A 26,173-nucleotide genomic window follows, 5' to 3' on the forward strand; every position below is an offset into this window, starting at 1 on the left:
CCGCGATCCCCTCTCTACACGACGTCGTCGCCGCAACTTCATCGCCAGCCGCTTAGAGATGCCACCCGACCGCCGCCGCAACTTCATCGCCAGCCGCTTAGAGATGCCACCCGACCGCCGCCGCTGTCCCCTACTGACTAGCACCACCGTCGTCTGAGAAGCTAGGGTTTTATAGTACTTTGATGGTTCATTTTGGAATTTTTGTGAACAATTAAATGCTTAATTGACATAATTGGATTGTATTTGTGATGTGATGTATTTTTGAATGGTTGATTTAATTTCTGTAATTTTGAGGGTAAATGTGGTATTAATTGATTTTAATCTTTGTAGGATTCAAATTTAACCGTGATCGAGCTAATTGGGACCGAGTCAAGTCAAATTCTTTTGAACCGAACTTCATGATCAAGATTTGAGTTGATTGGGATCGAATCGGAGTCGAATTGGGATCGAATTGGAGCTAAACTGGCTTGATTTGAGCTGAACCGGCGCTGAACCACGAATAAACCCGGTTCAAACAGTAGCAGACCGGCTGTTTTCAAATCCCAGTTATAACGAGAAGTTTTACTGTAGCGTTGGTGTCGCGAGTACTGTGGCCGTTCCCTGCTTCGTCGTTTTTTCCTCTGTTCTTCGTCTCGCACAACTAGATCTGAGAGTTCTTCCTTTTTCAAATGATTCCCTGATCTCGAATGAAGATTTCAAGCTCTGTTTAACTACGATTTCAAAGGAGGATCAGCTGGTGAGGGTTTCATCGGCTGATTGAACTCCGCGCGATTTCGTGATCTAGATCTGAGGAAGGACAAGAATCAGAGAAATCCGAAGAAATTCAAGGGGTTCAATGAAAACTTTGGATTGTTTCTGAGTTACATTCATAGGCATTCATCCTCAGATTTCGTAGATCAACACCAAGTTAAGTTTCAATGCGGAGTCGATTCTGTTTTTGCGTTACTGCTGAGGGTTTCGGAGTTTCACAAAGCTGATTCGATTCAAGGGTTTTGTTCTGAGCTTTGCGATATTCTTTAGGGATTTCTAATCATCTGACAGACCTTGTGTGACGGCAAGAAGGCGAATCATTTGGAAGGGAAGATCTGAAGCATTTTTCTGTTGATAGTTTTGTTTCTGTAATTCCATTTCTAAACTCTTGTTCTGATAAAATTGTTTCAACGATTCTTATTTTCGGTTTACTTGGTTAATGCATTAGAGATTGTTGGTTGTAGTGATCTGTTTTGAGTTTCCTTAGCTTAAATTTCTTCAGCATTTGTTTCTGAAACTGGTTAGTGTCCTGTATCAACTAACATATGGTTGCAACAAGCAGAATCTAAGAACCATTGTTGGTTACCTGATGTGGTGGCTAATGAAGGATTGGTAGATAAAACCTGAGTGAGCAGTTTATGGATATCCATAAGGGTGGGAGTAGTGGACTGAGGCGGCTGCAAAACCTTTGTGACGGCGGCCATGGAGGAGGAAAAGCCAGCTGTAGAAGATGTGCAACCCAGTTTTGGACAGTTCTGACGGACATGACCCTTTTTATGGCAATAACGACACTCAATGTTGGGGCAATGAATGTAAGCATGATCAACATTCGGACAATAACGACATCTAGCAGGCTTATCCGAGCGAGCATCCTTGCAAGCATTAACATGATCCATATTGTCCAAGAGAAAGAATCTAAGGCACTGATTCAGATTCGAAAAAGAAGACTGCATAGATTCCTACAACAGTGGGAAGAAGGTGGAGGTTGCTTTAATTGCGAGTTCCTATGTGGAGAACATCATGTTGCATGCTGATCCTTTTCCCAATATTGTGTTGTACTCATTGTTGCTGCATGCAATATTTAGAAGATTGTACTCACTGTTTCTCAGATTTATGGAAAAAAGAGGAAACTTGTGAAAGAAGTCCATTCACTGCTCAAGGCGGCGAAACAGGCTCGAGGACCCCTGAATCTGGACTGGATCGGTGCTGAGAATCCAGCGGACGGTGAACAGAGGAGACGGAGGGATCGGCTGTTCCTCGAATGCGACTACCAGACGGGAGAGGACGGAGGAGGACGAGGCGAAGAAGGGCCGCCGCCGCCCGTAACTACGTCGTGGATTATATCGGACAGACCGGTTCTGCTGCCACCGGCGGCGATGCTGAAGAAGACTTCGATAGAGGGCTGGGGGGGGGGGCTGAGACTCGTCGACGGCTTCTGTCGGAGCTGAAAGCAAGGGACGCGTGCAAGAGGAGTATCGGCTGATCACAGCCGAAGAAGAGGAATATCCAGGCGGTAATGTCGCGAAGGCAGCGGCGCGGCGTGGAAAAGAAAATTAGGTATTCGGCTCTGATACCATGTCGGAAATATTTCTATTCTGAATTAATTGAAATAATACAGGTTATAGCCATATATATAGGCAATATTTCTTAGACCAGGTCATATAGACCGGGTAACATAATACCGGGTCACATAGACCGGGTAACATAATATATATATATTAATAATCTATATTAATATTCTAACAATTCCGTCGCTAATTTTTAGCGACGGAAATATTTCCGTCTCAAATTTGTAGCGACAGAAATATGTATTCCGTCGCTAATTCCGAAAATGGGCACGTTGAAATATGACGGCAAATAGCGACGGAATCTTTTATTCCGTCGCTATTTAGCGACAGAATAGAAAATTTCCGTCGCTAAATGTTTTAAAAAAATTAAAAAAATTTGTTTATTAGCGACGGAATTATAAATTCCGTCGCTAATAATTAAAATTTTTTTAATAAATTTTTTTATTTTTCAAAATTCCCTGTTTACATATCAATCAATTGTAAACCAACAATGGTATAACATAACAATAATATACTGATAAACCAAAAATGATACAACAACATAAATACAATCTGAATACAACATACATGTCAAAATATCTGATACACTCCAATACAATATTAATACAATAACATAAATATAAATATTTGCATACATTGATACTGTATCAAATGTCAAAATACATATCCGAATTATATCTAAACGAGTCCAGCCAAAATAAAAGATCCTACAAAAAGACAATAAGATAGGTTAGTAATAACTTAATTATAACAATGTATTTGAAAAAAAACATGCTAACAAGTAATAACTTAAAAAAAAAAGGAATAGAAATGTTAATATACCTTGTAGACAGCTTCTAAACGAGTCCAGCAAAATAAAAGATCCTACAAAAAGACAATAAGATAGGTTAGTAATAACTTAATTATAACAATGTATTTGAAAAAAACATGCTAACAAGTAATAACTTAAAAAAAAAAAAGGAATAGAAATGTTAATATACCTTGTAGACAGCTACTTATCAGGAGCATTAGGGTCCTGAATCTCCATATCAGGGTTCGCACCTCGCATCGCATGATAAGTAGGCATGGGTGGCGTCGGACCGAAGGCCTCCATAAAGGTCGTCATCTGCCGAGCAAGCTGATCGTATCTTTGTTGCTGCGTCTCATCTGCGGCGTGCTGCTGCGCCTCTAATGCGGAGAGTCGATCCTTTAATTCTTGATTTTCTTTCTGTAGGGCTTCTATTGCAGAAGATGATCCGCTGGGACGACCCCTGGCTCTAGGGGCCATCACACGATCATATACGACTCTCGCTTGGGACCCTAGACCATAGAGGGTGGAGCTCTCTCCTCCCACCGACCACATCATAGTAGATCTCATTCAATTGGTCGGTTGACCTGCCTCTCTCCTCCCTCAATTGCAGGCGCAGACGCCTGTGCAACTCTAGCAAAATATTCAGCCTGTTTAAAATTAAATTATTATAAAATTTAAGATTAGAAAAAATAATTACATGGCGGTAATGTGAATTAAATTAAAAAATTATTTTCTTACGTCTAATGCGTGCGAGCGAGGATCGATAAATGTACCATCCTTGGACTTGTGTGTCTTCGTAAAAATCTCCCAACAAGTACGAGGACGATGTAACTCGTGCTCCTGAAAAATCAAAAATACAATTAAATAACAATCATGATATTACTAATTAATTAAAAATATATTAATTGTAAACTTACTAAGTCTAAGGTATGCTCCACAATGGAGCGGGATCCAGCTGTATATTTTGTGGATCCGGTGTTAGGGCTAGCTAGCTTGGTGTTTCTGTTGGATGGAGTTGTCGCTGCATTTGTCTGCCATCTTTCTTCTTGCCATATGGCTTGCCATGCAGCCCAGACGTCCTCTAGGATCCAAGATGATCTGGTGCCCTTTCTTCTGCATTTATATAACATATCTTTATATAATTTGCCAACAGTAGCATTCCAGGTGTCTTGAAATTTCCGCTCATGCCCTGGCTCAAAAATATACTTTTTCTGCAAGAAAAAAAATCAATTAGTAGAAACAAAAACAACTTAATTATAAGGTGTTTTAAATGACTTACCACAAATTCATCATAGTAGAAGGTTCGCATGCCCTTGTCGACATGCCTCCAAGTATGCCCTGAACTACATACTCGCTCGCGAAACTTACTAGAAATATATCCTGCAACTTTATGACCCTCTGGTGTAAAACTGCATTATAAACCATGTAAATGTTATACATATGACATGCAATTATTTATGAAATAAAAATTACTAATAACACCATTACTTACCACCTGCCAACAACTCTCAATATAGTCCGGCCACCTGGTGGTGCTGCTGCCTGATCAGACATATCTGTGTCTGCAAAATCATAAATGAAGAAGAAAAAAATATCTCAAATGCGCCTTATCTACTTTTCTAGCTAAAACAGGTAACTATCATTATCTTATTATCTAAATGATAAGGTCATTTAGAACCAGTGCACGGCAGAGATTTTAAAAATCTTGGTAATACTTTTTTTTTTATGCATATAAAGAATACATGCGATGCAAAATTTTTTATGCATATAAAGAATACTTCTCTGTTCAGAATATTTCTCCTAGAATGAAACTATGGGGTATTGTTGTTACACATTTTCAATGAATGCTACTATCAGGTGTGACTTCCTTTGGTTTGTTTGTAGTAATTGCTTAAGTTGGTTACTTGGTTTTGTTCATAGATAATAATTCCACACTTAATATGTTCTGATTTTTTTTTCAGGACTCTGAAGGTGTGTATGTTGTCCACAAGAGCTTGGAGCTTAAATGGTAGTTGGTGTATCTTCCACAAAATTACACCTGATTTTTGTCAGAATTCAAAATTCAGTCGACTGACTTTTCTCATCAGTCAACTGATTTTGCCCTTAGTCGACTGATGTGATCGATCAGTCGAGTCATCTTTGTTGAAGATCGGAGATGGCTAGAGAGGGGGGAGTGAATAGCCTCCCTTAAAAATCAATTTTCTCCTACAAAGATATTAGTGCGCAGCGGAAAATAACTAACAAAATGAAAGCAATACAAACACGATGATGTACGAGGTTCGGGGATAATTTGCCCCTACTCCTCGGCGTGTCCGTAAAGTGGACGATCCCTTGATCTTGGGTAGATTAAACCCCGGATGAAACCGGCTAAATGAGTCTCCTTCTCGGTGGAGTGACCTCTCCACAACCAATCTCACAGATAAAATATTAAGCACAGAGATTATAGAAGGAAAACTGAGATTGAGGCAAACAAAAATAAAAGCTTACAGCACAGCCTCAAAATGGATCAAAAACCTCAAGCAGCTTCTCCCGAGAGCAAGGCACCACTCCTTGCACCACCTTAGGCAGAAAGCTTCAAGGAAGAGCACTGATCGTGAGCAAGCGAAGAACACCCAAGCACAAGCACAAGCACACAGAAAGCTATTCGTTTTAGATCTTCTTCCCCTTCTCCTTCGCCTCTCCCTTTTAGCCTGCTTGTTCAAACGGACTCTGAGTCCACTGCACCATGACCAGCCTGAGCCATCTGAGCTTACCAGCACCAAGCTCCTCTCAGTCCACTCACTGATCAACCTCCCGTGCAGCTCAGAGTCTCGCCATGTCGTTTACCTGAAAATCCAAGCTCGACAAACTGCCATCATCGAAAGCAAGCATTGACTCACCCTGTTCTTCGTTTAAATTCAAATTCTATCTGCAAATCTCAGAACGGATTAGCACAACATATCAGAACAATTAGAAATCAGAGTAGAAACCTGAACACGATCAGAGATATCTTAATCGATCAAACAATCGATTAAACGTCGTAATTCTCTCCTCTGTAAACCGTGTAATCGATCAACCAGTCGATTACCCAAGCCTTAATTGATCACCTGATCGATTAAGTCATGGTAATCGATCAGGTGATTGATTACCAGACGCTAACCCGGTTTCTCATTGAACTTGTAATCGATCACCTAATCGATTACAGTTCACCATAATCGATTGCTCAATCGATTATGGTACGTTCTGTGGGTTTTACGAATTCTCACAGAATGCTCTGTAATCGATCATCAGATCGATTAAACACTAACCCTTGATCTCACAGAAGGCTCTGTAATCGATCACCAGATCGACTAACCAACTTACCCTTGGTTAATCGATTCATTCATCGATTAAGCCAAGCTAAGCCTTAAACCCTAAATCAAAACTTGATCAGATTAACTTGGTCTCACCCGAGCCAACCGCATTGGATCACGTAATCAGAGAACAGGCTCCCAAGCCTCCTCTGATAATGATCCGGTCCGAAGACAGGCTACCATGCCTTCTCCGACCGTAGTCCGGTACAGAGAACGAGCTACCGAGCCCTCTCTGACCTAGTCCGGAGAACGAGCTACCGAGCCCTCTCTGACTCCATCCGGTCCAGAGAACGAGCTACCGAGCCCTCTCTGACCTAGTCCGGAGAACGAGCTATCGAGCCCTCTCCGACTCAAACCGGTCCAGAGAACGAGCTACCAAGCCCTCTCTGACCTAATCCGGAGAACGAGCTACCGAGCCCTCTCCGATCTCATCTGGTCCAGAGAACGAGCTACCGAGCCCTCTCTGACCTAATCCGGAGAACGAGCTACCGAGCCCTCTCCGATCTCATCTGATCCAGAGAATGAGCTACCGAGCACTCTCTGACCTAATCCGGAGAACGAGCTACCGAGCCCTTTCCGACTCTATCCAGTCCAGAGAACGAGTTACCGAGCCCTCTCTGACCTAGTCCGGAGAACGAGCTACCGAGCCCTCTTTGATCTCATCCGGTCCAGAGAACGAGCTACCGAGCCCTCTCCGATCTCATTCCGATCCAGAGAACGAGCTACCGAGCCCTCTCTGACTCAATCCGTCATTGATCAATCTGAATATATTGAACTTAATTCTTATCCAATTAAACTGAACTTAAATCTGTGTCAACATCAAAACAACAATCGGGACAAAACTGCATCAACAGAAAGGAGATAACCATAGGTTCATTAATTTTGGATGGCTTAATTAATAGTTGATTAAGTTAATGAATGATTTAATTAGTGATTGCTTAATTAAATTAATGAGTTTAATAGAGTTAGTAATTGATCGATCTGTTATGGTTCTATTAGGGTTTGGAAGTTGAGCAGGGATTGGTTGGCATGAGTTCTAATTGATTTGGATTAACTCTTGATCCGGTTAAGGTTAACTCAAGTTAATTGGATTTGGTTAGGTTAAAATCGATTGAGATGTGAGGTTCGGTCGAGATTTACTTTAGCGTAAAAATTTAATATAATATTATATTAAGAGGGTATTATACTTTGTGTAAATTGTAGGACCTTGATTTATAGATCCTGCTCTGCAGAGAGGTTCTGATTTTGATGTGTGTCACACCAAGTGGGTACATTCTATCCTTGGACTAGCATAATTTTCTCTGTGCATGAATAAATAAAAATTAAATAGATATATATTATATATGTGATAATTATTTTCAAAAGGGGATTAAAATGAACTTTAAAATACTGAAACAGGATTAAAATAATTAAATCAGTAAAGGGTAAATAATTGATTTATTTCTTGTTCACACATGGATTCATCTGGGGGAATTAAAATGGGAAAGGATGTTTTCAAAATTTAAATAGATATTCTTATTTATTCTGCTGTTGATACATGTCTTTATACTGCTTGATCTTTTATTTCTCATATTGTTGATATTGCATCTGTTGATACTTATCCTTACTTGTAAATCTTATAGTGATACCTAAATGAATGAATAAGATTTGATTTGATTTGAGTTGATCGTTTAGACCAAGTTGAGAAGATACATATTAAGAATGTAACCATTATGATAATTGATGAAAAAGATAAGACGTGAAATGATGAGATAAAAAGAAAATGATAAATATTAAAAGGTGTTAACTATGAGCCTAGTTTTATACTAGAGTATTGGATCGTACACTTGAGTAGTGGTGGTGTGATGTAGCCCTCGGTCCAGAGCACTGACCGCCCACATATTGTTGTGGTAGTGCAGAGGCCGCGGTCAGTGTTTATCTTGTCTTCCACCGGTGAGGGCTCTTTAGCCCGTACATTAGATAACGTATGCGATGATAAATTCTGAGGAGACTATAGGCTGTTAGCCTATATATGAGTTATTATGAGGAGGCTATAGGTTGTTAGCCTATAAATGAGTTATTATTATTCTCTGATGATATTGGCTTCTGATGTTCATTTTTTTTAATGCTTAAATATAAATGTTGACACTGATTATAATAATTATTCATGTTGAGATTATATTGATGATAATTAGATATAGCTTGATTAAATAACCATGATTGAGAAGTTATCAAAATTGATGATAATGAATGATAATTAAATTGAGATATAAAATTTATACATATAAATGTTACCTAATTCCAGATAATGATACATAGATATATATATTATGTATAAATGAAAAACTTTAAGAAGAAAATTAAAGTGGCAATAACAAGAAATATGATCTACTCTATTCCCTTGGCTTCTTAAGTAAGATTAAATTTATGCACATCTTTTTTATTACCCACTTAGCCTTTGACTAACTATCTACATTCTTTGGCCTCCAGATTTGCAGGCACAGATTTGATACTACTTTGGCTCAGTCTTTTTTAGAGTTGCTTAGAGACCTTGACGTGCTGCTTTTCGATTTGAGTTATTTTTGTTTGATAGTACCTTATGTCATTTTTATATGTATAGATGGTTGTCCATGAGACTTAATAAATGGATGTATGAACTTTTCTTCTGGTTATTCTATTTATAAGGTATGGATGATTTTTGTATTGGTTCCTTTATTATAATGTCACCGAGTGAGGTACCTCCCGATGTGCGGGAACGACACCTCCGGGGCGTGACAAATATTCTATAACAAAAAAGATGGTTTTAGTTGGAGAAGTGTTTCAGTTCAATTTGGATAAATTGATAGGAATTTTTTTCTTTATATAGAAATTGATTTTGTGAAGAAATTTATTATTTGTTATTAATTTTCTTTCTTTTTTTACTATTTCTTTAGATTATGATGAATATTAATTATTCTTTTAACTGTTTAATCATTTTTATTTAATTTCTTTGTTTGGCGCATGGAAAGAAGATGCAAGTCACATTAATATATTAATGTAACCAAAATTTATTTTTGAAAGAAACACAAATAAGTGTATGAGACTACATGGTGCACTTTCATATTTATTGATTACCTATTTTGTTAATTAGCTCATCTAATACTAGCTTAAACTTGAGTTGCTATAAAAACTGGATCTTTACCATCTACTTATCACAAATAAATAATTTGTATGATCTTTATAACATACTGTCGCTCCTGATTGACTCGGAGAGTAATGAAGCTTTATTTTTTTCTTTCTTTTTTGTATTGTGAATATCTATAGAAAGGAGTAGTATATCTTATTTTGTTAAAGAAAGATGAGTTATCAAAGTTGCAGAAAGATAAGGTTCGATGATCAAATAAAGTTGGCCTAGTCCAAAAAAATCAAACAAATCAAGAACCAATTGGTGTTTATTGATCCAATTAAGAATTACTAGAGGACCATATATCTGGTATTAGTTATTTTTCATCATATTCATTATATAGTCAGAGTAGATTGTTGGTATGTCACATGGTATATATACCCAAGGGCGAAGCCATGTGTTATTCTACTTTAGTCCGAGGGCTGACAATGACCACAATGTTGAGAAGGAGGGTGTCGGGTGAGTCAGCGGTGGGAGAAAAAAAGACAGCTTAGGAAGAAGAAAGATGTCGGATGAATTGACGGTGAGAAAAAAGAAGGCAAGTTGGGGCTTGAGATAAGCCCTGGTAGATGACAATCCTGGCTCCGTCATTGGTCGATGCAATTGACTTTTAATAAAGATCGATCAAATTTGAATGGATTCAAATTAAAATTTTAATACTTAATCAAATATTTAAGATTGAGTCATACGCCAAGAATATCATAGTTGATTGAATATTTGATTTTTGATTGATATATATTTTTAATATCAGGTATTTAACTTATATACTTGATTTTTAATCAATATATATATTTTTAATATCAGATATTCAGTTTATACCAACTAATCCTAGGATGAACAGTTCAATCTCACATTATACCCATGAAATAAATAAATTCAGGAAGCGAGGTGGCTCTTTATGTACATGACTCCCCAACATCATTAGTTATTCAAATGTCACATGTATGCACTACGTAGATTTTGAACTCTAGTTGCTTGGGAAAAGTACTCTATCTCTTACTGCCACACCATGCCATGGGGAGCCTTTTGATCAATATATTTGATGGTTAAGTGAGGTATCAAGTAAAAAGAGAAATTATTGGAGGAGAAGATTATTGATGCAATCAACCTCAGATTAAATTTGACTAAGATGAGTGCTTGATAGTTAATGGTTGATGGTTGAACTAAAAATAAGTTACGATTGATCGGATACTTGACAGTGGAGAAGTCCAAATGAGTTACAATTGATCAGACGCTTGATAGTTGGAAGTCCAATAGAGAGTTGGTAGGAATGAAGTTTAAGTGGATCATGGTTGACTTAACACTTAGTGGTTGAAAGTCCAATAGAGAATTGAAAAAAATGAAGTCCAAGTGGATCATGCAGGACTGGACACTTGATATGAGATGTGAAGTCCAAGTAGGTCATATAATCGTCTACCTGATGGCGACATACCACATTATTATGGAGCGAACACTTGACAATGATGTAAAGTTTTAATACGTTATGGCTATAACCCATGACAGGATCCGTCTCTAATATGAGATGTGAAGTCCAAGTAGGTCAAAATTGACCGAACACTTGACAATGATGTAAAGTTTTAATACGTTATGGAGGATCAGATGTTAGACATATGGTGAAAGTCCTAATGGAGGATTGAATGTTAGTTATGATATGGAAAGTCTAAATAGATCAAGGAAAATTGGATGTTTGACAATAAAAAAGTCTTGATAAGTCAAAATTTACTGGATGTTAGGCATGAGATGAGAAGTCCAAATAGATCAAAAAGGACTGAATCTTTGACATTGGTGAAGTCCTAAATAGATTAAGGTTAGTTAGATGTTAGGTAAAGAATATCCTGATAGATCAAAGTTGATCGAATGTTAGAAAGTTGGTCAAGGTCAATTGAATACTAGACAAAGTGAGGATAGATTAAGGTTAGTCAAATGTTAGGTAAAGAATATCCTGACAGATCAAGATTGATCGGATGCTAGAAAAATAAAATTGTAGTTGGTCGAGATCAATTGGATACTAGGCAAAGTGAAGATTTAACCCTAGAAAAGTTAAAATTAGACGTATCAATCGACTATTATAGAATGACAATTGACTAATGATCCCAAAATCCCAAGTTTAAGATTTGAGGGGATTTTAGGAGGTTTGTGGTGTATCAATCAACTGCTGGATACAAGTAATTGACTAATTCATCAATTAAGTGGTGAATTTGATTGATGACACTTTTGGAATAAATAAAGAGTTTTTGAATTGATTTGAAAACTCGACTGTTGATATAACAATCGACTGATAAAGTATAGTCATTGATTGTTATAGTCAATATTGAGTTGGAAGATTTGTTTTACAAGTGCAATGTCCGAATTCAAGAAGAATAATCAATTAATAGCGAAAACATATTTGTTGAAAATGAAAGAAGAGAAAAATATCTTTATACATATTTTTTTCTCTCTACTTAAGAAGAAATAAAAAAAGAGAGAGAGGATAAAAAAATTTGTAGATGCTCACCGCATCTTCACCAAAGTTACAATATCCCTTTCATTATCACTTGCCTATGCGTATTGACCTTATCTTCATCATAGGGCAAAATATATATATATAAAAATCGCTCTTGCCTATGCATGTCGACTATGTTTACTGTCCTTAGTGCTCATCCATACTTGCGCAAGTCGACCGTCGCCAAACCACTACTTGTGTCTGTTGCCTTGTAGTTATGTTCCAAACTTCACTCCTCACCTATGTTATGCCTACTCAGTGACACCCATGACTTTTCACTCTTATCTGTCCCCGCCTACGCTTGCATCAGAAGGGAGGGGGAAAATAAAGATTTTTCTTGCCTTTTAGTTGTTATAGATTTATAATCTTCTGCCAAAAAAAAAAAAGATCCGTACGCTTGCATCAGAAGGGAGGAGAGAAAATGAAGATTTTTCTTTCCCTTTAGTTGTTATAGATTTATAATCTTTAAAAAAAAAATGAAATCCGTCATCCTAGGTTCACACGATCGATCCCACGACCATCTGTGAGGAGGTAAATCGAGAAGTTGCAGTTGATCACGACAAAAAAAGATATTATCTCACTTTACCGTAACCAACTCAGCTATGTCCCAGAGACTTATAGATTTATAATCTTGGACTATGGTGCAACTGTAGAACATCTTTTCAATTTCTTAGATATTTAATGATCGAGTTTTAATTTCGATAAATTAATAGATGAATTTTTTTAATAGATAATTGATCTAAAAATGATGGGTTGATGAACCATCCATTGTTAGTGTTTTTCGATTTAGTTTGGTAGCCGATGAAAAATTTTCGTAGAATCAAATCAGTCACTTTAGGATAAATCAATGTAAATTGAATTCACGATAACAATTAAAAAGTTATTACAGATTTACAATGTGACGTTTGCTTAAACGGACATATTCTACAGAAAACTAAGATAAACATCACCTACCACTTTTGTTTGGGAGGAGATGAGGGAAGGGAGGGAAGGGTAAATAATGGGAAGGAGATTTTTTATCTTTATTTGGGATGGAATCAGTTAAAAAGGGGAAGGAGAGAGAAGGGTAAGCTTTATCCTTGCTCATGAATCATTAGAATTTTTTACACTCCAATTTGAAATGTAAGAAAGGAAAAGGAGAATTCAAAAATATTTTATTTCAATTTTATCTATATTTTAAAATATTAATTATCAAATTAACTTATCTATTTAGATATTTCATCTTTACACTGTTACTTCTAACACAACACGCGTCGTCACCATCCAGTGTTCAAACGCTCGCACTTCACGACATCGACGTCGATCCTCATCATAAATTTCTTCGAGGACAAGATTTAATAGGACAGAGACAGATAATCCTAATTTTTTTCTCCTCTAAGAACAGAGATTTATTCAAAGAGCACATTATCTATCTTAGAACCTTCCACATCCCAAGTTTTACGTATAATATTGATAAAATTTTATAATTTTTCATTTATCTTCTACCTAGTTGTTTTTTTAAATAAAAATATTTTTATAATTTTATATATTTAATTTTTATTTTTTTAAAAATAAAATAATATATATTATATTAATAAAATCTTTCACCCTTTCCTTCCTCTTTTTTTTTCTTTTTCTAATAAATTTTTTGATAATAAATTTTCTCTCGCCCCATCTAAATAAAACAGTGACAGTATTTAAGAAGACTTGCCTTCATTGCATCGAACGTTCCGATGGAAGTGGCAGAATCGTAATAAGAAAGTCAAGAAGAAACCGACGCCTGCGAATTAATTTTAAACGCATGGGCCTCATCTTCCGCTTCTTTCTCACGAGTCTTCTTCCTTGGAGGACCCTAAACTATTCGCAAAGCGGAGATTGGAAGCTAAGCGAGGTGCCAAATGTCCATCCCCAGCCGGAGAGACCAACCTCCTCCGAAAGCTCCCTTCCATCCTCCTCTCCAACTGCAGAAAGCCCGAGCCCAAGGCCCTCGCGCGTTCGCTTCCTTGCTCCCGAAGCCTCCAACTCCCTCCCACCGATTCATATCAGCAACCCCCTTGGGCTCCTCTTTAAGTGGGATGCTACTGGTCGTACCAGCTCAACTCGGGGCGCTTATTGTTGCGATTGCTCCTGATGGGGCATGCCGACGAGGGGCTTGTTGCGGATCCGGTTGTCGTCGCCTTCACTATGGTATTTTTTTGCTGGGTTTGCTTTCGTTTGTTCTTAGAGGGTATTTTGGTGGTTGTTCTCGGAGGTGATACTTTGTTGATAGGCAAGGGAAAAGGTGTTATCTTTGGGTGTAGTTATTCTGTTTAATTCGGTTGCCTCGTTAATCTTTAATCTTTATTCTGTTTAATGATATCGGCTGATCCATCCAATATTTCTTGTGCAGGAAAACAAGAGTAACGGCAACAAACAGAGAAGATTAGAGCTCGAAAAGGAGGTGAGTTACTGCTGGGACAAAGGTTTTATTTTATTACTAATTTATTTGTTCTGATTGAGAAACTGGAACAAGGAAAAAGAATAAAAAAGCAAATAAGGATAGCAGAAAGAGGGAGAAAGAATTTTGTTTCTTGATTAAGGGAATTGGCTATGAAACGGTAGAAAACAGGGAATCCCCTTTTTCTTAGAGCCATGATTTAATTTCTCATTGGATTGGAGAAAAGGAATAGAATGTTAAAATAAGCTCTCCCGCCCTCTTCCTTTCTGTTTGATTCACGTTGGGAGAAAAAAAGTGAATATGTCTTCTTTCTTAGTTTTGTTCTTCAGGCAGAATTCTTTCCTTTTTCATATAAGCATTGGTTTGTAAACACTTGTCTTGCATCTGCCGAGCCATCTATTCTGGCTATTAAGTAGTGTAAATTGATTGGGCAGAAGTGCCTCAAAGCTGTCAATCTTTGCAGTTTTCTGTTGTACAAAAACAATAATGTTGGATAATTTGCTTAATTTTCAGGTTGCTGACCTTCAGAGGATGCTCTGTGATGAAGAGAGAGTGCATGAAATTTTGGAACGTGCATTGGTTCCACAAAATGCTCTAAAAACGCTGCATATCCCAAATTTCCTTCCTAAAAAGGTTCTTTTTCTTCCCTTTGTCATCAAAAAAGGGCCAAGGTTCTAGCTTAAAACTTGATCATCATGATTTTTTTTAATAAATTAGTTTTGTGGAGAATCGTGAAGCATTTGAACACTATAACCAGTAGAAGGTCCAATTTAAAGGTTAAACAATTACAGTATGATAAGAAGCAATAATTGCAAATGAAAAAGTATTGATAAACTTTTAATTAAATACAAATACAAGTGATTCTTTTTTAAAAACAAGTTCTACAATTGACTACAAATAATTGGGATGTATGGAATTTTTACATAAATTGAATAAAGGTTTTAGAACAAGCATGAGAAGCGAGGCCCAAGCTATATTAGCATTATTCTGGAAGCATATGACTAGAACTAATCTAGACCTAGCTAACAGAACTTGTACTTAGTTATTACATTGTCTTAAATATCCATAAAAACATCGTCTCTGGGATGCAATCAATGAATATCCAGTTTTTTCTTAGAAAAGGCATGCTGAAGATTATCTGAATTTATTTAGCATTTCTACTTTTAACATGATGCAATTTTATTAACTTAAGGGTTCAGATGATCCTACTATCGCAGGTTCTTCCGGAGCTAGTCTGTAGAGCATCTTTTTAGTTTTTTGGTCTAGCATTTTTGATCCCTGATACTTGCCCCCATCACCTTTCCAAGAATCTCCTAAGTCAATGCATGATATGATTAGGTTTGAGAAACCAATAACGTTATCTTCCAGTGGCCCTATCTATTTTTCATGCAAAGCTTGTTCAATAAGAAAAAGTTGATGCAATTATTTTACCACAGAAAGTCAGTTTTGTGGACATCCAAACAAGATTTAGATGACTTGATTGTCCATGGAAAGTGTCTTAGGTGGTTCAAGGAGAGGTAGAAAAACATCACAAGTCAAAACACTTTATCATTATTAAGAACTTACTCAAGGTAGCTTACAATAATTAGTTAGAAATAATACAACTTGTTGCTGTTGTTCAATAAGTTACCCAAGCCTTCTTTGTGACAATCAGTAATTATTACTCAACCACATGCTTGGTAATTTTATGGTTTCAAATAATAAATTTGTAGGAATAGTATGTTTTTTTTTTTCTGTTTAAATATCCTCTCACTTGTGCAGACAAAGGAACTGCTAGCAGAACTGGTAATGGTGGAAGAAGAGATAGCTCGACTGGAAAGAGAAATAAGTAAAGTTCGAGAAGGCCTGCAAAATGTGCAAGGAGCTCAGGAACAGGATTTCCCAAAATTTCATGAACGTAAACGTCCAAATGGAGATGTAGCTAAACCTCCCATCAAAATGCTGAATGCCATGCCATCTCTGCCTAATGGAAAAGTGTTGCAGGATAAGATAGAATTAGAAACCAAATCTATGTTCTACATAAATCAGGCAATAAAGGGAGATGCTTTAATTAATGGTTTGAGCAAAAAGGTAGGTGCTGGAAGATTAACTAGGTCAGATCAACATAATGAATGCCAAAGAATGATGGAAGTTAAAGACAGAACATCAAAAAAAGGTGGAATCACAGAGAAAGTGACCTTGCCCAAGTTATCTATGAAGCACCTTACTATAAAAGTAAGTCCTATACTTTACTAGTTTGTCTTGCTTTAATTTCCACCTATTGAATGACTATCTTGTGGCCTAGGAAAGTAGGAAAACGAGTAGAATACACTGCTATGAAACTTAGGAAAGCAAATATGAAATAATGAAAACATACAATTTTTTAAAGAAGAACCAGTTTGTTGTTTGATATTTTTTAAGCTTAGAAGAATGCTTATAACTGAAACTAGTTCTTTAAATTAGGTGTGCTTTTAGAGCAGTATAAGACCTGGGCCTCTTGGGTTGTTGGATGTTTCAATTATTATGCCAAAACAATTGTTCTACTGTTTCACTAATGCAGATCAATGAGAAAGTTTTTTATCTGGTAGTTTTAAATTTGTATGTTTTAGATTTCATGGGTAATTGTAGCAAATTAGTTTATTTTTAATTAGGATTGTTTCTCTCCAAGTTTGATTTAGTTTATTTCCAAGTTTGTGTGGGTTGGACTTTTTAGAGGGGACTCCACCCCCGTGTTATGCCGTCTTTCAATTTAATAAAAGCTTAGTTTTCTACAATTGCTCTTTTTCCTTGCAAAATGCTGGTTGAGGCACACAACTCTGAGATTCACTGGTTGATGCACATGAATTTATCATATTCCCACAGATGCTCCACCATTCAATAGCCTGAAAAAATAGCTATACTATTTGTATGTTGTTGTCTCAGTTTTGTCATTAAGGATAGACTTACCCATATAAAATATCAATCTTAGTCGTAACTTAATTTAAATAATTTATAATTAGGGGACAAATTGATATAGCACAAGCGGAGATTGAGGGTTGGGTGGTTTGGGGAGTAAAAATCTGGAATAAAGTGGTAAAGGAATGTAGAAACTTAGGTATCACACCTATTCTAGGCATCACACCATAGGGAGATTGTATCACACAACCAAAGATAACTCTCAAAACATTGATATACTAGGACTCACAAAGGACTCAAACAATATAAATGTTAGTAGATGGACTCATTGAAAACACAAAGGACTCATAAAGACACATAGGAAACATAAAAGACTCATAAATATTTTACAATTTTCCGCATGGGAAATTAAAGCATATTGGATTGTTGGACATTTAATACTGACTTTTGACTTCAACCCTTTGGAATTGATGAACTTTATATCATTTCCCATGTACCAAGACATGCCAAATTAATAGTGGAGTTTTAGAATTTTTATTTCCGCATTTATAGACTTTTAATGGAGTTTGCCACTTGTCTCCATCAACTCTCACAGAGTGAGAAAAACTCGTCCCTGGCGAGTTAAAAGCGTGGAATCTTTCATAAATGTCTCTATTCAATTGTTGAAATTTATTATCAGTAATCCATGTGCACTCAGAAAGGAGTCATGCTTTCCATTTGATAAGATACTTTTGATAACCGCCTCCCTTTTTAGACACAATATGATGATCATTACATCTTCAATGTCGTCTTTCATTGTTTGAATTGATGGCAAACGAGCATCATGTGCATTACTTGCCATAATCTTCATGTCAATATAAAGTGAGATCCTCAATGTTGAAGACATTACTAATACCCATTTCTGCTGGTAGCTCAAGGACATAAGCATTAGAGCTGATTTTCTTTAAAACCTTATAGGGTCCAACATTCCTTGAATGAAATTTCTTATAAACCCCTCTTGGATATTGTTCTGGCCTTATACGAACCATAACTATATCGCCTTTAAATCAGCATGTGTTTTATATTTTTCATTGCTTAGAACAATTTTTCACTTGATATCATCATGTATATCTTGTATGTGCTTTCTAAAAGCGCCAGCTTCAGCACTTGCTCTTGCCTCCAATGTTAAAGGAACCAAATCAGTTGGCTTTCTAGGAAGCATATCTATAACAATTTCAAATGGGTTGCGTCCAGTAGACCTATTCACCGAACTATTATATGCAAACTCTTCCATAGATCCCATGTGGTAACATGATCTCCAACCAGGCAACGAAGTAAATCACCCAAACTTCTATTGACTACCTTTGTTTGACTATCTGTTTGAGGGTGAAAAGAAGAAAACTTTAACTTTGTATTCATCAATTTCCATAAGGTTCGCTAGAAGTAATTTGTGAACTTCACATCTTGGTCAGAAACAATTGTTAATGGTAACCCATGAAGGCGAACAACTTCCTTAAAGAAAAGTTTAGCAATGTGAATGACATTTGATGTCTTTGAACATGGAATGAAGTGAGCCATTTTTGAAAACTGATCTACAAATATAGAGTCGTGCCCATTAATGATTTTAGGCAAACCAAGCACAAAATCCATGCTTAGATCTTGCCATGGTTGGTGGGTAGAGGCATATATAAACTAGTATTTTTCTTTCTTCCTTTAGATAATTGGCTCATGCAACATTGAGAGAATCTTTGCCACATCCTTCTTAAGACTAGGCTAATAGAAACGGTCTTCAGTCATCGCAATTGTTTTATCCCTTCTAAAATGACCTGCTGCCCCTCTAGCATGTAACTCCAATATCACTTGTTCACAAAGAGAAGTATTAGTCAAGCAAAGTCGAGTTCCTTTAAAGAGATAATCATTATGCAGTGAAAAAATTGAGAAATGTCCGTGCTGTCCCGCCATCAAAGCAGTAAATATATTGCTAAAATCTTTATACAAAGGGTAGTCTTTTTTAAGTAGTTCAAATCCCACCACTTGTATAGTCATAGAAGAAAGAATATATAACACTACTAAGTGTATTAGCTGCTTTGTTTTTAACACTAGATTTGTGTTTGATCACAAAGGTATATTCTTGTAAGAAAGAGACCCATTTTCCACATCGATGACTTAGTTTTTGTTGAGAATTTATATATTGAAGAGCTTGATGATCAGAATATAGAACAAACTCTTGTGGAAGGAGGTAGTGTAGCCAATAATGCAAAGGTTGAACTACTATATAAAATTCTTTATCATAAGTCGAATACTGTTGTTTCGCCTCATTCAACTTCTCACTAAAATATGCAATAGGATGCCCTTCTTGACTTAATATGCCTCCTTTTTCAACATTAGATGCATCACATGCCACTTCAAAGACCTTTGAAAAATCTAGTAGTCGAAGAATAGGTGCTTCAATCAATTTCTTTTCTTTCTTCTTGAAAAGCTTGTGAAGCTGTGTTGGTCCAAACAAATGAGCCTTTCTTCATGCAATCAGTTATAGGGGCCATACTAGTGCTGAAATTTTTTATCAAACACTTATAAAATGTTGGTAGGCCATGAAAACTTTTGATTTCTTATAGTGTCCTACGTAACGACCACTCTTAGATGACTTTTACCTTATCAGGATCTACCTCTAATCCTCTAGATGACACCACAAAGCCCAAGAATACCATAGAGGAAGTCATAAAGGAGCATTTCTTTAAATTTATATAGAGCTTTTCTCTGCAAAGAATTCTCATGACTTGTTGCAAATGGATAAGAAGATCTTCTTTATTCTTGTTGAGAATTAAGATATCATCAAAATAAACAAGAAACTTTTCGATAAATGATTGTAGTACCTAATTCATAGAGCGCATAAATGTGCTAGGAGCATTGGAAAAACCAAAAGGCATGACAAGCCATTCATAAATGCCATCTTTAGTCTTGAAAGTTGTCTTCCATTTATCTCCGGACCTTATGCATAGTTGGTGATATCCACTTTTCAAATCAATTTTTGAAAAGATATAAGAACCAGCCAACATATCTAGCATATCATCAAGGCGAGGAATTGAGAATCGATATTTGATAGTGATCTTATTGATCGCATGACTGCCAATACACATGCGCCAACTACCATTGTTTTTGGTGTTAACAATGCAGGGACAGGACATTGGCTTAGACTTTCTCGGATGAAGGACAATAATTCTTCCACTTGCTTCTTCAATTCTGCATGCCCACTTGGATTCATTCGATAGCTAGTACATTGAGTAGTTGTGAACTTGGTACAAAATCAATAGCATACTGAATTTTATGCATTGGTGGAAGCTCACTAGGTAATTCTTCTGGAGCCACTTCAGAAAAGTCATTTAATAACATAGTGATTTCCAGAGGACATGAGAAAGCTTCAGAAGCAGATATTTCTTTGACTTCTTTGATTATAAGGGCATATATAGTAGAACTTTCTTTACTCATGTTGAAAATTTTTCTTGGTCAGAATGTGAAGAGAATTTCCACTATTAGTAGCATTCGTTGCCTTATTTTGCTTGTATTTCTTCATTTTAGCAGTCTGCATTGGTTTCAATAACACTTTCTTCTTGTTGAACATGAAAGTGTATGTGTTCTCCTTGCCATAATGATGCACATCTCGATCGTATAGCCAAGATCTCCTAAGAAGTATATGAGTTACTTTCATAGGGATAATGTCGCACCAAATAGAGTCCTTTTAATTTTCATAAGAAGAGAAATAAGGCAACGTTGTATTACCGGAATAGGTTGTGTTATCGATCCATCCGACCTTGTATGGTTGGGGATGTGGCTGCATAGGAAGCTTTAGGCGCTCAACCATAGATGCTGAGACAACATTCATACAACTTCCCCCATTAATGATAAGCTTATGTGCTTGATTCCCGCAACAAACCAACATCTGAAAAATAGATGTCCGTCGCCAATCTTCACCTTCGACTTTTGGAGTAGTAAGAATACGCCCAAGAACACTTGCCAAAGAAGTGTCTTTATCTTCTTCCAAATCATCTTTAATATAAACTCCATAATCAAAAGAATTTCCTTCTCCTTCTGCTCTTTGATTTTCAACATCATCTTCATGCTCTCCTTGGACTTGATCACCTTTAGATTGAGAAATCATGACTTCAACACCATTTAGACGAATTCGCATACCATCAAGTTGCTCCATCATGCGAATAAGTATCTCATCACGTTGATTATTGGTCACCTATCGTCTAAAGCTCCTTCTGGATCCGTAGACATATTACTCAGGCTCTGATACCAAATATGAAGTAGCACAAGCGGAGATTGAGGGTTGGGTGGTTTGGGGAGTAAAAATTTGGAATAAAGTGGTAAAGGAATGTAGAAACTTAGGTATCACACCTAAGGGTTCCTAGGCATCACACCGTAGGGAGATTGTATCACACAATTAAAGATAACTCTCAAAACATTGATATCTATTCCATATACCAGCATTGCAGCAGTACACATACTTATACTAGGACTCACAAAGGACTCAAACAACATAAATGCTAGTAGATGGACTCATTGAAAACACAAAGGACTCAAACAACATAAATGCTAGTAGATGGACTCATTGAAAAACACAAAGGACTCATAAATACACATAGGAAACATAAAAGACTCATAAATATGCTTCAATTTTTCAAGCATGGGAAATTAAAGCATATTGGAATTGTTGGACATTTAATGTTGACTTTTGACTTCAACCCTTTGTAATTGATGAACTTTATATCATTTCCCAAGTAAGCTTATCATCTTCCAAGACATGCCAAATTAATTGTGGAGTTTTAGAATATTTATTTCTGCATTTATAGACTTTTAATGGAGTTTGCCATTTGTCTCCATCACAGATTAAGCAACTTGGTAATCATAACAGAATAGCGATCTTCAACGGTGATCATCATCATATATATATATTTTCTCTGATAGAATGACTAGAGAGGAGAGTTTGATTCTTTGTTATTCGTGTATGTGGGTCTCATTTGACATGTTTTCCAACCATAAAGTTGCATGATCTCACCTAAAGCTTGTTGCCCATACAACATGTGTAGTCCGTTGCATATGGAGTATCTCGAACCTTTCTTTTTTTTAAAAAAAAAAAAAATTGATTCTCCTGTTCCTTTTCCTTCATTGAATCCTCCTCTTCCTCTTCCTCTTTATGAATTCACATCCTTTTTCTTGTTTGTCCATCTTATTCCATACGAGCATGTCAAGATAAAAGAGCAAATCAAGCCCAAGGGCAACCCATCCTTCCCTTCAAGCTCTTGAAGCTAGTTGCTTTCTCGTCCATGTTCAATGTTGATAACCATGTAAAAACATTGACACATGAGGAATCCTAGACCATACTGTTAACTACTTGGACTCAAATCTCAATTGTGCTTTCTAGAGTTAGCATCATCCTTCTTAGGTGCATGTTCCATTGGTGGGGTCTTCTTTTCTCATCCTCATCCTTATTAGCAATTAGAATTTACAGGTGAAGGAAAGTAAGGATCAAGAAGCGGAAGAGTGGACTAACTTCTCCTTTCTTCCTCATCCTCCTTGTTAGTGATTGATGATAGTAAGGAGGGAAAAATCAAGTGGGGGAAGACAGCAAGATCAAACAAAGGTGAGCAGAGAAAAGCGAGGAAGAGAGCCCCCTATTCTGTCATCATCAAGTTATACTCATCCAACTATTTGGGATTGACTATATGAAATATGTATCTTATGCGTCTATTGAGTTCTACACGAGACTATCACTAGTAATATTTAAATCAGTTACATTATTTCTAATGCATTAACAAAAATGAGCTTATTAGTTTACCATCCTCTCCAAACAAACATGTAGGAGTATTGACATATGAGATATGTGGGGTTAGATGTGGTCGATGTTAAAAATTATTCATATTGATGAAAATAACAAGCATATATCCAATAAAGGGTATTAATTAATCCGTCTAATTCATAAATCAACATAGAAAAAGAATATGTCATACATGCAGTATAAAACACATAATATAACAATGTAGCATATGACAATAATAGTAACAAACATACAATTATGTTTAAAGTTCTTTTGTAAAATAAATGGTTAAGTTAATGCTTACAAGCTACATGCTACCGTATCAAAATCTAAGTTTAATCTATTGCAATCACAAGATCTAATCATTTTTAGTGGGGAAAAACATCCAAAAGTCGTACTTGATCATCTTTCTTTATTTTCACCAAATAGATGGCCCACATAACTATCATAGCTGCCCGCTGCATGCCTAGGTGCCCCAACCACCTAAAGCAGCTACATATTGCATGTGCAATGCAATCCTGCATATAAAACACCCAAGTGGTTGCACATGTGCCACCAAGATCACTTCCTAGAAAACTGACCAAGATCACTTCTTAGAAAACTGACCAAGATCACTTCTTAGTTGGGAAAAGTTGTAAATATCTCCAAGTTTTGAAAGGATGTTGCTATATATATTATATAGGGTAATTTGTATTTTGTGCTTTATAGATTATGAGACCATTTTTGTTTCTTCTTTTAACTACGAGAGGTTTTCTTTCCTCAGAATGCAGAGGTGGAATTTCTTCCCAAGATGTGCAAACAACCATTACTTGGAAATTCATCAGACACGAATGGTGTGACTTACCAGCCGAATAAGTTGTCTGAGAAAATAGTGATGTGCCTGATCTGTATTTTTCTAAGATTAGCAAGAACATCACGGGCAATGGATATTGAAAAATCAGGAAACTTGTCAAAATCGTCCAACTTAGTGTTGAAATCAGGAAGCTTTCAGGTTGATGGCAATTCAATATCAAAGGGAAGAACTTCATTTCAAAGGGAAATAAGGCACAACGATCCATATGGAATTTTTGAAATTGAAGACTCTATCTCCAGAGATATTGGTCCATACAAGAATCTTGTCAAATTTTCCTCCAGTTCTTCAGATCACAAGGAATTTTCTTGTTCACTTTCTCTAATGAAGAAGCTAAGGTATGTTGCATAACTCTATTTCAATAACGGAAGCATATATATCTTATACTGCAAAAAAGATATCTTATAATTCAGATCTCCCTGAAATAAAATGTGCAAAAAGTGCTCTTGATGCATAGGAATACTGAACACACATGTTTGTAAACATATTTATATATTTATTATAATGCTGAGTCTATAACTTAGTTGTTCGATACATCCATAACTCATTAATAGAATACCACTTTTAGGATTTATTTTGTTTGAGGAAGGTGTAATGCCAATTCTAGTCTAAACTATTATTGCAGGGTGTTAATCAGGAGCCTTCAGGATGTGGACTTGAGAAATTTGACGGACCGAGAAAAATTAGCCTTTTGGATCAATGCTCATAATACTTGCATTATGCATGTACAATATTTTACTTCACTAGTTTCTATTAGGTTTCTCATCAATCCAGATTAAATTCATGAATATTCTGTCATTTTGCAGGGTTTTATAGAGGTTGGGATGCCCTCAAACCCAGAAATGGTTCAAGGAATCGAAAATATGGTACGGTCACTTTTCAGAGTGCATGTTCATCAATTTTTAAAATTTTAAGATCTAAAGAATCTAAGTGAATTTTATAATCAGGCAATGCTGGATATAGGAGGTAACAAACTTAGTGCTCTAATGATCAAGCACCTTCTAAGATGGCCGTCAAATTCTAATGAGGTATGTTTAAGTCTAAATCTATGCAAAATCTATTTTGTCGAAGGTTTTGATATGCATTATTGCACAGGAAAGAAAAGGTGATAGGAATGATAAAGAAAAATTACCAGAACATTATGAATTGGAGCACTCAGACCCGAATGTTGTATTTGCATTATGTTCTGGCTACAAACCTTCTCCAGCTGTAAGTTGTTGTTTAGGTTTGAATTGATATAAGTTCGTTTTAGCAAATCTAATTTAATAATAGTCAAATGTGTGTTGGAGCTCATTTCATTCACATGCCTTGCAACTGGCATTATGCTTTGAGTACTCTGTTACATTTGTTGTTATTTTAGAATCACAAATAGCAACATGCATGAGTTATTGCTCAAGACCATTCCGTGCTGTACTGATTATGGCATGCTACATTGTTGGTGTTTTTTATGGATATTCAAGTTATGAATTGAAAAGCTTTTGTTCAGGTCAAGATATACACAGCTGATGGTGTGACAAGTGAATTGGAAAAATCTAAATTGGACTATTTGCAAGCTTCAATAGTAGTCACCACTACAAAAAGAATTATGATCCCACATTTCCTAGTCTCAAGCATGCATGAGCTTGCCTCAGACTTGGATTCTTTAGTTCACTGGATTATCAATCAGCTTCCAACTTCTTGGCCTTTAAGGAAGTCCATGCTGGAGTGCTTGAAAGGACATACGCCTGGGAAGATATCTCTTGTAGTGGATGTAATTCCTAGTGTCTCTGAGATTCAGTATCTTCTGCCCATGTGAGTTGATATATATATATATATATATATATATTTTACCTTTTTTCTTGTGAAATTTGGAAAATGTAATGGAAATGTGACCATTTAAATTGTATATTCTGCACATAATGTTTCAGAGTATACGTGTGGATCTGTATATATGAGCAAGCTTCAAAATTTATTCTACTCACAAGCTGTGTAACGTGAATGAGCTCGATGCTTAACATAATGTTGGCATCAGTTGATTTCCCGCTTCCCGTGCAGACAATGATCAGACAGCCAGATAGCTCTCCTGTGATATTTTTTTCGCTCCCCACTCACGTGTAGTAGTCTGTTGTGCAGTGTGTGCAGTTGTCCTATCGTGCGTCCCAGTGCATGATGTACATAGGGTATACATGTATT

General features: G+C 36.4%; 1 protein-coding gene across 1 annotated transcript; it reads left to right on the plus strand.

The window, feature by feature from the left end:
* Positions 1–13,904: 13,904 nt before the first annotated feature.
* Positions 13,905–25,796, plus strand: LOC141812676 (uncharacterized). Its single transcript, XM_074700692.1, has 10 exons — positions 13,905–14,230; positions 14,433–14,483; positions 14,994–15,113; positions 16,242–16,694; positions 23,915–24,339; positions 24,627–24,726; positions 24,808–24,867; positions 24,949–25,029; positions 25,097–25,210; positions 25,488–25,796. Exons 1-10 carry the CDS (start codon positions 14,174–14,176, stop codon positions 25,794–25,796), a joined length of 1,770 nt encoding a protein of 589 aa, XP_074556793.1. The 5' UTR covers positions 13,905–14,173.
* The last annotated feature ends 377 nt before the right edge of the window (positions 25,797–26,173 follow it).

The sequence above is a fragment of the Curcuma longa genome, chromosome 19 (genome assembly GCF_044706935.1).
Source record: "Curcuma longa cultivar G26 ecotype Majalengka, Jawa Barat chromosome 19, ITB_CL_G26_1.1, whole genome shotgun sequence".
NCBI classification, from domain to species: domain Eukaryota; kingdom Viridiplantae; phylum Streptophyta; class Magnoliopsida; order Zingiberales; family Zingiberaceae; genus Curcuma; species Curcuma longa.